The following is a 14,537-nucleotide window of genomic DNA, read 5'->3' as shown; positions in this document are numbered from 1 at the left end:
ATGCATAGCGTGATAAACATAGAACAGACTCTCTAATAAACGAATAGAACAAGGAGAGACAAGGACTGAAAAATGTCAGTTAGACTTTCGTATCGCTGACATCCCTTTTCAATTGTTTGTTGTTTGACGTGGTTTCTGCTCCACCTCGGCCTCGAAAATTATCCATACATTTGCATTTAAGCCGTGCCAGAGCGTTTGTATCCTTCAACCAAAACACGTACAGAACCGTATTAATAACAAAGTTGGCCGAATACAGTATTTTGGCCCACACATAAACAGGAATGTGAAAATCGAACACCCCCCCAAGAAAGCCAAGATTAAAGATCTGCAACGGAAGAACGCATATGATCTTGCATATGACAATTGCAACAATGAATTTAAAGCCTCTTGAACGAATCAAATTTACGGTAGCACTGTTTCCAACGTTTGGTTGGGAATTCAGTCGTCGTCTTTCGTTTGCTCGCTTTGACACTCTCCAAGCGATAGCCAGAAGTAGGATAAGAAATATAACCGTAAGCAATTCCGGTAGATAGAAAGTGACGGAATAATATGCAGCAATAAAAGCGAGGACAGATTTACTTGTGATACTTTTTCCGACCAAAAGACACGCCCCAATTTTTCGATTGGGAAGTTTGATCAGTCCCGCTTTGAGCTCGCTCCAACCGGCGACAATCAGAAGCGGAAAAGCGAACGTGACGAGGCCACTCAGACCTAGGCATACGATTGCCTTTTTTCGCGAATATCTTTTCAAGCCGTTTGCAACGGCATAATATCGATCAAACGTCACAAAGAGTACGGCCCATCCCGACCAGCCTGTCGTGAAGAAAAACAGGAACCAAGCCAATTTGCATCCTGCATCGTTCGACGATATATACGTGAGTGTTTGATATATAAACGTCGCCGACGTTATGATGCTCATGCCGCCGAAGAGATCGGTTACGATCAGGTTAAGCATTAACATGTAGGAAAAGCTGTTGTACTGCTTTGCGAGAATTTGAAGTACGAACAGAAATCCGCATAGGAGGATCGTGAATGCTGCGACGCTGACATTGAATATGCGCGCCGGAGTCATGTCCGGTTGCCCGGAGAAATCGAAAGAGACTGCATTCCAACGGTTCAAACTCGTTCCGTTTGAATAATTAAAATTCGTTCTGTTTGAAAAAGTATCAAACGATCGTTGCATAGTGCTTGGAACCGTAGACTAGGGGCAGGTTCTGGGAAGGCCGATCGGCTAGACGGTCAATGAACAACTGCGGGGTCCGGTATCGGTGATTGACGCGCGACCGCGTAAATGGACGCAGGTGAGAGTAGCGCCTATTACATACGACTCGGATATGCACCCGCCTTAGCTGCAGGTGGCTAACCGGCTGATCTACATCGTCTCTGGTAGAAACCACTGTCTTACCGACGAACGAAGGTCAATGGAATCATATCTATGATGGAATGCAGCCCTGGCACGTTAACGTGTTCAATGCGTGCAAAAAACCGCCGTCGTCCTTGCCACTGAACGCCCGATCGCCTCGGAAGCAGCCTGCTGGAGTGCCTCGGTCGAGTCGCGCTCTTTTGACACCTAGCGAAACCCCACCAGATGGAGCAATCGTCAGTAGAGACTTCCCAAGTTCGTCTTCTTAGTCCTGACCGCCAGGTTTAGATCACGAAAGTAGCCTCTCGACCTTTACTCGGTCCATCGATATAAAGCATAGGCCCTGTATGTTTTTTTGTCTAGGATACCGTGGTCCAACTTGCATGTATTCTAGTAACCATAGAACAGACACGTGGAGGAGCTGCAGCGCTCACTTTCTATACTAATTCAGTCTTTCTCTAATTTTTCTGTTGTTCTATTGTTTGCTGGTGTGCTATTCCGGTCAGACGTTCGTATCACTGATTGTCCTATTCAATCGTCTGACGTTGGAAGTGGTTTCTACTCCACTTCGACCTCGGAAACCACCGGTGCATTTGCATCTAATCCGTGCCAGAGCGTTTGTGTCCTTCAACCAAAGCACGTAGAGAACCGTATTAATGCCAAAGTTGGCCGAATACAATACTTTGGTCGAATTATAAACAGGAATGTGAAAATCGAACACCCCTGCAAGAACGCCGAGATTAAAGATCTGCAACGGAAGAACGCATACGATCTTGCAGACGACAATTGAGACGACAAATTTAAAGCCTCTTGAACGAATCAAATTTACGGTAGCACTGTTTCCAACGTTCTGCTGGAAACTAAGTCGTCGTCTTTCGTTTGCTCGCTTTGACACTCTCCAAGCGATAGGATAATATAACCGTAAGCAATTCCGGTAGATAGAAAGTGACGGAGTAATATGCAGCGCTAAAGGTGATCTACTGCGCTGAGGACTAGCCAAAGCAAACAACAACAACAAAGCTAAAATCAGCGAATACTATTAAAAGAGATAATGGGCCAGGAAGAAAGAAACCTTATTTAAAAATTTAAGCCGTGGTGTCGTAGTCTTCTCTTCAAAGTGTCGTTTTCTTTCTGCAGATCTTGAACTAGTTTCTGTAGTTGTGCCTTGTCTTCTCGTAATTTTGTAGATTCCTTTTCCAAAGTTTTGCTTGTTCTTGTCAAACGGCAGGTATCTTCCTTTAGCGTTGATATTTCAAAATTTTTTTCCTCTAGTGTTTGGCAAAGTGATTCATGACTTTGTGCCCAATTGCAGATTATTTGATCTTTTTCCTCTAGTTGCTCGCGAAGGCTAAGCACCCGCATTAATTCTTGGTCTAATTTCATCTCTGTCTCGTCGTCATGTACTTTAAGTTTTTGAAAATCTGAGTGAATTTTGCCCAGAGAAGATCGCAGTCTTTCACACAGCTGCACGACGCCTGATAAAACAATTCCTTTCGGAATCCGATAATTGGATGCTGCTCGCAGAAGGAAATTGTTGCTTAATTTGGAAAAGTCAATACTGTCACTTATTTTCCTTATGTCTTCTCGACATAAATCAGAACGATGGGACGGCTCGAGCAGGGCCTCAAATGCTTCAAAAGCACAATCAAAGAAAGACGAACAACCTCGGAACTGTCTAACAGAACTCATCACAGCTAGAAATCCTCTAGCGTTGATAGATCCCTGCTTACAATGTTGAAGTAAATACCCATCATTCAATGAGCAAATACGCTTGCCTTGGTCGTCATTATGGAGCGCGTCATAACTGCTCGTATTCATACTTTTCATCAGATCAGGGGGAAAATCTTTACAGTGTTCAACAGTTAGACAAGATTCGAGAAAAGAGCAGCACTGCAGTAGATTACTGTAGCTTGTAAGCTTGTGCTGACTTGAAAAAAGTAAAGCCTTGCAGTACCACAGACATATAGAGGGAGGACATTCGGAGTGCAAGATGACTTTCTGTACACCTTCTAGCGACGAAGGATGCGGAATGTACTTCACAATGGCGTCAAATACAGTAAGATCAGTTGTGGCCACCTCTTTGCATGCTGAGTCAACAGCGTCACGTTTAATTGCACTATATGACTCTAACAGCTTTTTATTCTTGGCTTGTGACCAACTGACAACAGCCATAATGACTATTGCATTCACCTTTGGATGGCTCCTATTTTGCTTCAGTTTCTCTAGTAGGGTAGGCATCCACCTTAACGGCAGTTGCTGCAGAATTGCGCTTTCTTTCTTAGAGATCATGTTGCTGGATTTCGTCCAGTGGCTACTCAACGTTGTGGCGCACTGTTCAACAATTCCTTCAGCTTCGGCATTGGCTGGTGCATTGCAGCAGCCTTTTAAAATTTGAAGACAATTCAATGCATTTCTGAAAGATAAGTCGTCAAAAATCTTTTTTGCTACGTGTAGAAGATTATCTGCGTCGGTCATCTGCAAATAGGAAGCCGCGCAAATAAGGGGCCCCACATTTTCACACGAAATTTTCGGCTTTATGTCAATGTTGTAGCTGAAGTCGGCAACTAATGTCATTGTCTCGAGTCCTCCAGGAAAGTCATGTAACGTCACCGAACACGAGTCAGCCATCTTGGAGTTGATTAAGCCTTGAAAGTACTCTGACCTGGCAACCAAAGGAAATTTATGTAAATGCAGTGTTTCTCCCTCGACTGTAACGGAGATGTCGCTATATTCGCCGGTTGCTCGGAGCTTTGCAAACGCCATTGTTCTCGAAGTCACGCGAGTCTAATTAGCATAATAAATAATACAAAAGTACCTTTGCTTCGAAATTTCATTTCTTTCCAAGTCCAAACGACCTTCTGATTTCATTCAAATCTTTCTTTAGTTCGTTACGTCGATTCCGCAATCGTTCAGTCTCCTTCTGAAGAAAGCTATTCTCTTTCTTCGACTTGTGATAGTCTCGTTCCAAGCGTCTAAGACCGCTGATATCGGCTTCCAATCGGACTACTCTGGCGCTCTGCGCGTTCAGTCGCCTCGTTTGGTATTCCAACTCTCGCGCCGTCCGATTGGCACGTTGATCAGCCATTTGGGCATTTGCACGACTTTGAGCTAGATCAGATCTTAGCTGCTCGCACAGTTCCACGACGCGTGGTAAAACAATTTCTTTCGGGATGCCATCATTAGATGCCGCTCTCCAGAGAAATTCACTGCTTAGTTTGGAAAAGTCAATAGAGTCACATACTTCCTTTACATCTTCCTGAGGCAAGACCGACGAAGATCGACGTAGGGCTTCGAAAGCTTCAAAAGAGCGATCAAACGATGACGCGGGACCTCGGAGATCCCTAACCGACTTCATCACAGTTAGAAATCCACTCGCATCAATGGATCCCCGCTCGCAATGAAGACGCAAATATTGATCGTTCAAGGCGCATATGTTTTCTCTGGACACGCCGCTGTCGTCGCCGAGCGCTTCGCAACTGCGTAAATTCATACTCTTTATCAGATCGGGCGAGAAGTCTTTGCAGTGGTCGACGGTTAGACGAGATTGGAGAAACGAGCAGCACTGGAGCAGCTTATCGTAGCTTCTTAATTCGTGATGACATGCAAAGAGTAGAGCCTGGCAGTACCACAAACACGTAGAGGCGGAAATCCGATGGGGTCCGCTTTCGACCAACGACGGGTGGGGAAGACGCTCCGCAAGAGCGTCGAATACAACGTTGAATGTAGTATCCCCCGCCTCAGGCAAAGATGAAACCATTTCAATATCAGCTGTAGTAGCCTCCTCTTGAACTTCTTCGGAAGAAACAATGGTCTCTTCACAAGCTGAGTTGCGTGGAACCATTTCAATAGTAGCCCTCTCTTCTTCTAAAGACTCTTCACTAGCTAAGTCGGGTGTTGCAACCAGTTTGACGTCAGTCTCACTCTTGATTAACTCTAGCAACCTTTCATCGGCTTCTGACCATCTGACGACAGTCATAATAACATCACTTTCCATTATAGGACTGCTTTCCATTTCCTTCATGTAGTCGAGTAGGATCAGAATCCACTTCAACGGCAGCTCCTGCAATAGAGCCCTTTCGTCTTCTGACGTCAAAAGTCTCGCTTTCTTCCAGTGGTAGTCAATCAGTGCTTTAGCACATTGATCAATAATCTCTTCGGATTCGGCGCTGGTTGCCGTATTGCAGCAGCCTTTTAATATTCGGAGACAATTCAAGGAATTTTCTTGGGTTAGATGTTTGAGTGTGCTGCTTGCTATGTCGAGCAGGTTATCTGGGCCCGTCATTAGTAAATAGGATGCCGCGCACATAAGGGGCCCCACATTTTCAGATGTGATTTTTGGCCTGATATCGATGTTGTAGCAAAAGTCGGCGGCTAACGTCATGGTTTCGAGTCCGCCGGGCAGACCGTCTAACGTCACCGCGTTCGAGTCTGTCATCTTTGAGCTGACTAAGCCGTGGAAGTACTTTGACCTAGCCAACAAGGGAAATTTGTGTAGGTTCAGTGTTTCTCCTTGCACTGTAACGGATATGTCGCTGAATTCGCCGGTCGCTCGGAGCTCCGTGAACGCCATCGTTTCTAGGTGTAGGTATCTGTCACGTGAAGCAATGCGCATGATCGCGAACGAACAAAGGCGTCGTGTCGTCTCTTTGTCTATGCTGGTAAGAGTCTCTGACTTCGTCTTCTAGCTGACAGACGGCGGCACTTTACGTGACGGACACTGACGAGCACAGAATGCGTCTCAACTGCGAACCGAGGCTTCAAATCTGCACGTTGAAGACTAGTGGCGACGGGATACTCGTCTTCAGAGCCTTCCAGCTATCAGGCGCGCGTGTACGTGCCTTTTCACACAAGCAGAACGCGGATTGTAGAGAAATCTATCCGTGCTATTGCTTGTCTCCCCATCGGTGTGCTCTAGGATCCATGGTGTGCTGACACCAAGCTCGAGGGGAGCTCCAGCTCGTGCCGGCTCTCAGACTTGTACACGGCCCCTCTAAGAGAGCTTCCATGAAATCGAATCGCCTAAGTAGCTTCAATTTTCTTCAATAATTAATTAGTGAGTGGGTTCTCAAAAAAGCCAAGTAGGAGCAAGACACCGAACTCTGCCAAACTCTCACCGTACGTAGAGGAATCTTGCTTGGTATCCCTGGACGCGGCACAAAGGCAACTGACCCGACCTGACCCGACCTGACTGCAGCAGATAGTTGCGAGACCCGTTGCCGTTGACGCGCTCAGCGAAGACGGCATCAAACTATACGGATACTAGAAAGAACAGATCATTCACACAAGGAGTTTCGAATGAGTCACAGTGTAATGAAAACGTGCACAACGTCTAGTAGTGTGAACCGTAGCCATAGATTGATCTTCTTTCTTCCTGTAATTTGCGTAATTTAGCTTGCAAGGATTCTAAACTTGATTCCTTTGTTTTGTTCTCTTCATTCACTCTGCGATTTTCTTCTTGTAAGACGACTAACCTTGCTGCCTGTAACTTATTCTCTACCTGAACACTGTTCATTTTTTTTTGAAGATCAGATATAGTCCGGTTTCGCAAGTTCAGGGTACGCTCAAGCCTTTTCTTTTCTTCTACTGCTATCGCTGCCTGATGATCTGCCCGATTAACACTTGATTGGGCATCTAAACGACTGTCAACTAGATCAGATCTTAGTTGTACACACAGCTGCGTGACAGAAGATAAAACAATTTCTTTTGGGATCCAATTGTTAGATGCCGCTCTTTTGAGGCATTCGTTGTTTAGTTTGGCAAAATCAATACTATTACTCATTTCTTTTATATCTTTCTGGGAGAAGTTTGCACTCGCTGAAGACTCAAGCAGAGCTTCAAAAGCTTCAAAGGAGTCATTAAATGAAGACGTTGGACCGCGGAATTTGCTGACAGAACTCATTACAGCTAAAAATCCACTGGAACTAATAGATCCCTGCTTGCAATGATAAAGCAAATATCTGTCATTCAAGGCACGAATCTGTTCACTCTTCTGCCCGTCACGAACCTCATCATAATTGCTTACATTTATACTTCTCATCAAATCAGGAGGAAAATCTTTGCAGTGTTCAACAGTTACAGAAGATTGCAGAAAAGAGCAAGAAGGAAGTAATTCGCTGTAGCATGATAGCTTGTGTTGACTAGCAAAAAGTAAAGCCTTGCAGTACCACAGACACGTAGAAGAAGGAAAACTGATCCAAGGGAGGATTTTCAGCAACGATGGGTGTGGAATATACCCCATTACAGCATCAAATACAGTCCGCAGTTGCAATTGCACATCAACTGTAGTCGTCTCTTGGCAATCCGACTCAGGTTCTGGCTCTTTACCTTCTACGTCAGGTGAAACAGTTTCGCTTTCCTTTTCAGTTGCATTGAGTGACTCTTTACATCCTGAGTCAGGCGAAATGCCTTTATTTTCATTTTCAGTCGCATAAAATGGCTCTAACAATTTTTCATCATCTTCTGACCACCTGACGACAGCCATTATAACGTTTGCAACCACCTCTGCATTGCATTGATTTTCCTTCATTTTGGCCAATAGCGTAGGCATCCACATCAACGGAAGTTCCTGCAAAACTGCCTCTTCTTTATCAGAAATATTCCTGCTGGTGAATTGCGGGCTTGTCCAGTGATAACTCAACATCGTTGCGCACTGTTTAACAATTCCTTCAGATTCCGCATTCACTGCTGTGCGACAGCAACCTTTTAGAATTTGAAGACAGTTCAAAGCACTTTTACTCTGTAAACGGTCAAAAGTTTTCTTTGCTACATCTAACAAATTATTTTCTCCTGTCATTTGCAAATAGGAAGCTGCGCAAATAAGGGGCCCCACATTTTCACACGTAATTTTCGGTTCCATGTCAACATTGTAGCTAAAGTCGACAACTAACGTCATAGTCTCGAGTCCTCCGGGCAAGCCATCTAACGTCACTGAACACGAGTCGGCCATCTTGGAGCTGACTAAGCCTTGAAAATATTTTGACCTGGCCAGCAAAGGGAATTTGTGTAAATTCAGTGTTGTTCCTTCAACAGTAACAGAGATGTCGCTAAACTCGCCGGTAGCTCTGAGCTCTGCAGCAAACGCCATTGTTCTCAGATCACGAGAGATGCTAATTCACAAGATGCTAATTCAAAGCGTGTGCATTGGATGATGCTATTCTATAGTCCGAGGACGTGTATGCGTGCGCACAACTTTCTTCGCGATTCGCTCAACTGCAACCCCGAGGTTCCAATTGAGGTCTATCATCATTTTATGCATACCTATCACCGGGCGAAATGAACGTTCTATTGCCCACTCTTCAAGAGAAGAACAAGCAGACTGCGGTAGTAGTGGTGGTATGTGTGTGTAGTCGACTACATTAATTAATTATAATTGTACAAAAATAGGATGCAATCTGAGATGTAGTAGCCCGTCAACGGTCATTCGGTGAAGACTATATCTACGCGCATGCTTAAATCAATAACATCGTTCTTACTCATGCAAAATAGTGATGAGTACGTCACCGTCAACCGCCGTTTCATTGTCTGTCAAATCGGTTTTGGGCAGTCAGTGCAGCACCACTTTTGTCGCTACGGTTTACAGTTTCTTTGGTCACTTTAAGTGGCCACAGAATGGCTGCGTGTCGATCGAGGCTCGCAATAACTTGTCCAGATCCCTTCCTTACGTATTTTTGTCGCTGCGGAATCAGGAGCCGCAGTTGGCGGTCTTCGATCGCGCTTTGGCAATTCAGATTATAGAAGAAGTCTTTCGGGAAATCACGGCGGCCCTTACGGGCGATAAGCTCAGCGATCTAGAGACGGCCTGCAAAGCCTTGGAGCGATTGTGGGAAGAAAACGAAGTTGCAAGGAACGCCGCGACCGAAAGCAGTTGCCTAGAAGCAGACCGCGACGCGATCAAACGACTTAAAGATCACGTCAAAACGCTCAGGTGAGTTTGTCGCTTTTTGTGACGTGTAAGCAAACGTCTGCATTACTGTTTTCACGCGCGATTCTAGGCTTTCGCTATCAAAAACAACCGAAGAGAGGGAGAAATCAAAAACTGAAAGTGCCCCACCTTTTCCTTCTCACGTGAGACGCCGCGGCTCTCTTCTTTCTTGTGAGTCGTTGTCTTTAAGTCATTTTCGTGCAGACGATGCAGAATCCGAAAATCGAAGATCAGTTACTTTCGTTTATTCCACTGGGGCCCCAGCGTGACGTCACCGCCACTGTTGTCGCCGGTGGAGAAATGAAATCACCAGCAGCTTTACCTGGTAACGTGTACCATGCAGGTCATATTTTCTGCAACGGACGTTTACATAGCTTTGAACGATAAGTGCATAAGAGAAGACTTCAGCGCTTTATCGACGGACAGCACATGTGGTAAGCACAATGATACGTCCGTTTAATTGATTAATTAATCACTTTTGTATACAGTGATGTGTCCTGAACACTTCGAGGATCATTTCGTTACTTGTAAAAGCAGTGGAAGGAGAGTTCGCGTTGCTGGTGCGGAAACTCTTCTCAAGTGCATAGAGCAGCAGACGAGAAAGGCTAAGGAGTACTGCGAGGTGAGATTTGCTGACGACGACCACTTGAGCGAGAGCGACCTGACAACGATGTGGGAGTCGTCTGGACTTCAAATACTTCTCCTGAAAGCCGCTTACAAATCGCTTACCTCTTCGCCAGACGACTGCATCATCGTAGGAAACGTCGAGGAATTGCGATTCGAAGTCTGCTCCCAATGTGACTCAGGCAGACTCGCCGCAAAACTCCAGGAGAAATTTGTCAAACCCTTACGCTCGAAGGCGTTTTCTATTGAAGAAGCGGTCGTCTTTGAGGAATTTCTGTTTATGGGTTCCCTTGAAGACAAATCTCGTCATGCGTCCGAGTCTGACGATGGTAAGGCTCTGTGAAAGCTTCGACCCTAGATCTCGTCCTCGCCGGTTGTAGCATAGATCCTTCTATATCGTAGTAGTGTAGTGACTGAGCCGGTTTTGTAAGAGAAGGTTCGATCAGATGAACTTTTAGCTCCGTGCATGTACATTTGCTTGCCTATATCTAGATCTATTTATGCTTTCATTTAGGTCAACCGATAGAATTTGGAAGTGAGCGTAGGAGTGAGGCAGTTTTTCGTCGGCGGGACAAGCTATTTCGAAAGAAGAAACATATTTTCTTGGAGCTGCGCGAAATTCTAGCAGATCTGGCTTGTGATATGGCTAGCTGCATCTTGAAGGCGCTCGAGGATCCGCGTACACAACAGTTCAGAGAGAAAATCTCTAAATTGCTGAACATGTCTTACCTTGGAAACATTTCCGCGTGCAAGCGCAAATGAAGTATTTTTAATTGTAACATGATGTAACTTTCACTTGGCTTGGACATTTACTCTACCAGGGATAATCTATCAATTTTTCTTAAAATAAAATGACGTCATTATTAATATACGTATATGTACGCTACCAGAGCCCTAGATAAATCACACTGGGTAGCAAAAGTCAGACAGCTCCGGGCAGACCGTCTAACGAGTCAGCCATCTTTGAGCTTACTAAGCCGTGGAAGTACTTTGACCATAGATAGAAAATAGAGATATATTTTATTTTATCTCTATTTTCTATCTATGCTTTGACCTAGCAAACAAGGGAAATTTGTGTAGGTTCAGTGTTTATCCTTGCACTGTAACGGAGATGCCACTGAATTCGCCCGTCGCTCGGAGTTCTGTGAATGCCATTGTTCCGTGTGTCTATCACGTGAAGTTAGGTAGGCCTAGACTATAATGCGCATGATCGCGAACGAACAAAAGGCGTCGTGTCTCGTGGTCTCTTGTCTCTACGCTGGTAAAAGCCTCCGACTTCGTCCTCTAGCTAGCTGACAGACGGCCGCACTTCACGTTACGGATGCCGATGAGCACAACCACCGCGGACGACTCGGAGCGGCATGCACGGAACGTGGTGGCTGCCCTTTTCCTTTTCCGCTCCTCAGGCTGCACTGCTAGCCTGTCTAAATTGTAGACCCGTCGCGCCTATGCTTCAATTGATCGAGTTCGCCTTCACTAAGAGCTCACCCGTTCCATATGTAAAGAGCTAGAGATGCTTTCCTATCACTCCACACGGTGACGGTAGACAGAACCACTCAGCGACAGGCGCCTTTACAAAGAAGCGACTGCGCACGAGACAGCAAACTCTGTTGGTTTGTCAACGTAGACGTAGACGATTCCTGCTTGGCGTACTGCATGGGGACTGGGGGACGCGTCGTGAAGGCGACCGAACCGACTCAGCTGCAGCAGATCGTCGTGATCGAGACCCGTTCCGTCGACTCGCCAACTCGGACAATGCTCTGTCGTGTTCTGTGCGTAACAATTCGGCTACAGCAGATCGTCGTGTCATTTCCGTCGACGCGCAGTGCATTTGTAAACCGTACGTACTTTTCAATGTTGCACTCGCTGCTACAGAGCTATTTTTATCAAAGAACGAAAAGGACCGAGGTTAATGTATACTGTGAGATATCTCAAAAAAAGTGCATCGCAGCCCCTATGGGAATCCATCATATCTTCGTAGTCTTCTTTGCAATGATTCCTTCTCTTTTTCAACTGCTCTCATTCGTTTTTCCAAGGCTTCTAAGCTTGATTCCTTTTTTCTATTTTGTGCCTCAACTCTGAGCAATTTTTTCTGCAATGATTCTGAGCTTTTCCGAAGTTCAGCTATTTGCCGGTTTTGAATGTTCACGGTATCCTCAAGCTTTCCCTTTTCGCCTAGTGTTGTCGCTATCTCTTGAGCTTTTAGTTGGACATCAGATCTTAGTTGTACACACAGCTGCGTGACGCAAGATAAAACAATTTCTTTTGGAATCCAATCATTAGATGCCGCTCGTTTGAGGCATTCGTTGTTTAATTTGGCAAAGTCAATACTATTACTCATTTCTTTTATATCTTCCTGGGAGAAGTTTGCACTTGCTGAAGACGCAAGAAGGGCTTCAAAAGCTTCAAAAGAGTCATTAAATGAAGACGTTGGACCGCGAAATTTGCTGACAGAACTCACTACAGCTAAAAATCCACTGGAACTAATAGATCCCTGCTTGCAATGATAAAGCAAGTATCTGTCATTCAAGGAACGAATCTTTTCTCTCTTCACGCCGTCACAGAGCTCATCATAATTGCTTACATTCATACTTCTCATCAAATCAGGAGGAAAATCTTTGCAGTGTTCAACAGTTAGATACGATTGCAAAAAAGAGCAACAATGAAGTAATTCACTGTAACTTGATAGTTTGTATTGACTAGCAAAAAGTAAAGTTTTGCAGTACCACAGACAAATAGAAGTAGAATTGAAAATCCAAGACCAAGTGCTTTTCAGCAAAGATGGGTGTGGAATATACCCCATTACAGCATCAAATACAGTCCCCAGTTGCGATTGCATATTAACTGTAGTCGTCTCTTGGCAATCTGACTCGGGTTCTGGCTCTTTACCTTCTAAGTCAGATAAAACAGCTTCGTTTTCCTTTTCAGTTGCATTGAGTGACTCTTTACATCCTGAGTCAGGCGAAACGCCTTTAGTTTCATTTTCAGTCGCATAAAATGGCTCTAGCAATTTTTCATCATCTTCTGACCACCTGACGACAGCCATTATAACCTTTGCGACCACCTCTGCATTGCATTGATTTTCCTTCATTCTGGCCAATAGCGTAGGCATCCACATCAACGGAAGTTCCTGCAAAACTGCCTCTTCTTTATCAGAAATATTCCTGCTGGTGAATTTCGGTCTTGTCCAGTGATAACTCAACATCGTTGCGCACTGTTTAACAATTCCTTCAGATTCCGCATTCACTGCTGTGCGACAGCAACCTTTTAGAATTTGAAGACAGTTCAAAGCACTTTTACTCTGTAAACGGTCAAAAGTTTTCTTTGCTACATCTAACAAATTATTTTCTCCTGTCATCTGCAAATAGGAAGCTGCGCAAATAAGGGGCCCCACATTTTCACACGTAATTTTCGGTTCCATGTCAACGTTGTAGCTAAAATCGACAACTAACGTCATAGTCTCGAGTCCTCCGGGCAAGCCATCTAACGTCACTGAACATGAGTCGGCCATCTTGGAGCTGACTAAGCCTTGAAAATATTTTGACCTGGCCAGCAGAGGGAACTTGTGTAAATTTAGTGTTGTTCCTTCAACAGTAACAGAGATGTCGCTAAACTCGCCGGTGGCTCGAAGCTCTGGAGCAAACGCCATCTCGGTATCACGCGAGCTAATTAGGTAGGCGTGCGGGCGTGGCTTGTAGCAGCGAGAGCCGTCAATTGCTGAGTGGCGCAATTAGCTTGCAGAGCTGGGGTAATCTGTAAATTTTTTCTTGAAGTACACTGTACACACTCTGGCAATGACGTCATTGTACGCGCGCTACAACTCAACATCGGCCCTGTACTCACTCAGCCTGGGATTTCCTCCTACATCTACGCTGGGATCTACTGGGACTTCACGTTTTGGGCGAGTGAAGAGGTATTTTTTAGTTTTACTACGGGCTCATTTTTTCTGAGCCCCTGTTTGATCAAACGGTAAGAATTCTCTTTTATCTGTGGACTAATCTTGGGCTAGCGAGATCCTACGATTTCGTAAAGTCGTAGCGAGCCTCCATTCGTATATTCAGAACCTCAACCAGCCCCTCAGGCCAAAGAAATACGAGACGTCTGTTTCGAAATTGATGTCCATGATTGGCGGCACGCTTTGACGGACGAGACCTCTCTCTCTGAATACCTGCTCATGTTCTTGTGCCCTTACCTAGCCCTTACCTAGCCCGTTGGGTATTGTAGTGAGTACCTACTTTTCTATATATAAGCGCAGAAGAACATGTACTACACCATACTGAGGAAAGACGGAAGTGTCGTGCAATGCATCATGGCAATAGTACAGCTGATTTTCTTCTATTTGTTTTCGGCATTACATAATATTCTTTGCAAGGAGTTCAAGCTTGATGCCTTCGTTTCATTTCCTTCTTGAACTCTCCGCAGCTCTCTTCGCAATGATTCTAAACATGATCCCTTTGCTTCATTCTCTTTTTGAACTTCGTGCAATTCTTTTTTCAAGGATTCTAAACTTGATTCCTTCAATAGGATACGATTGTAAAGATCGATCATTTTCCCGTTTAGAGTGTGCACAGATTCCTCGAGCCTTTTCTTTTCTTCTAGTGTTACTAGTATCGTTGTACGATGAGCACT

The 14,537-nt window shown here is 44.9% G+C and overlaps 4 protein-coding genes across 5 annotated transcripts; 1 reads left to right on the top strand and 3 right to left on the bottom strand.

Moving 5' to 3' along the window:
• Positions 1-79: 79 nt before the first annotated feature.
• LOC136191340 (rhodopsin-like) lies at positions 80-1,072 on the bottom strand. Its single transcript, XM_065979664.1, has one exon. The coding sequence runs from the start codon at positions 1,070-1,072 to the stop codon at positions 80-82; it is 993 nt and encodes a 330-aa protein (XP_065835736.1).
• Positions 1,073-4,177: 3,105 nt separating this feature from the next.
• Positions 4,178-5,947, bottom strand: LOC136190864 (uncharacterized). The gene has a single exon (XM_065979148.1). It carries the CDS (start codon positions 5,931-5,933, stop codon positions 4,194-4,196), a length of 1,740 nt encoding a protein of 579 aa, XP_065835220.1. The 5' UTR covers positions 5,934-5,947; the 3' UTR covers positions 4,178-4,193.
• Positions 5,948-5,997: 50 nt separating this feature from the next.
• LOC136191146 (uncharacterized) lies at positions 5,998-10,770 on the top strand. 2 transcript variants are annotated; one of them, XM_065979444.1, is made up of 7 exons: positions 5,998-6,227; positions 6,279-9,287; positions 9,355-9,427; positions 9,489-9,609; positions 9,659-9,718; positions 9,773-10,237; positions 10,423-10,770. In XM_065979444.1, exons 2-7 carry the CDS (start codon positions 8,851-8,853, stop codon positions 10,668-10,670), a joined length of 1,404 nt encoding a protein of 467 aa, XP_065835516.1. In that variant the 5' UTR covers positions 5,998-6,227; positions 6,279-8,850; the 3' UTR covers positions 10,671-10,770. The 2 variants fall into 2 exon arrangements, with proteins under 2 accessions (XP_065835516.1, XP_065835515.1); XM_065979443.1 differs by having other exon boundaries at positions 5,998-6,820; positions 6,888-9,287.
• A 968-nt stretch (positions 10,771-11,738) lies between these two features.
• LOC136190911 (uncharacterized) lies at positions 11,739-13,669 on the bottom strand. Its single transcript, XM_065979203.1, has one exon. The coding sequence runs from the start codon at positions 13,555-13,557 to the stop codon at positions 11,863-11,865; it is 1,695 nt and encodes a 564-aa protein (XP_065835275.1). The 5' UTR covers positions 13,558-13,669; the 3' UTR covers positions 11,739-11,862.
• Between the last annotated feature and the right edge of the window lie 868 nt (positions 13,670-14,537).

Source organism: Oscarella lobularis, chromosome 9, assembly GCF_947507565.1.
Source record: "Oscarella lobularis chromosome 9, ooOscLobu1.1, whole genome shotgun sequence".
Taxonomy (NCBI): Eukaryota; Metazoa; Porifera; class Homoscleromorpha; order Homosclerophorida; family Oscarellidae; genus Oscarella; species Oscarella lobularis.
Note: the sequence above shows the minus strand (reverse complement) of the source record. Positions and strands in the feature narration are given on the sequence as shown.

Excerpts from the sequence above, each read along its gene's own strand:
- LOC136191340 (XM_065979664.1), bottom strand. The coding sequence starts at position 1,072 with ATGACTCCGGCGCGCATATTCAATGTCAGCGTCGCAGCATTCACGATC.
- LOC136190864 (XM_065979148.1), bottom strand. The coding sequence starts at position 5,933 with ATGGCGTTCACGGAGCTCCGAGCGACCGGCGAATTCAGCGACATATCC.
- LOC136191146 (XM_065979444.1), top strand. The coding sequence starts at position 8,851 with ATGAGTACGTCACCGTCAACCGCCGTTTCATTGTCTGTCAAATCGGTT. Across the intron at positions 9,428-9,488 it reads CCCCACCTTTTCCTTCTCAC|ACGATGCAGAATCCGAAAAT; the intron begins GTGAGACGCCGC and ends ATTTTCGTGCAG. Across the intron at positions 9,610-9,658 it reads ATCACCAGCAGCTTTACCTG|CTTTGAACGATAAGTGCATA; the intron begins GTAACGTGTACC and ends ACGTTTACATAG.
- LOC136190911 (XM_065979203.1), bottom strand. The coding sequence starts at position 13,557 with ATGGCGTTTGCTCCAGAGCTTCGAGCCACCGGCGAGTTTAGCGACATC.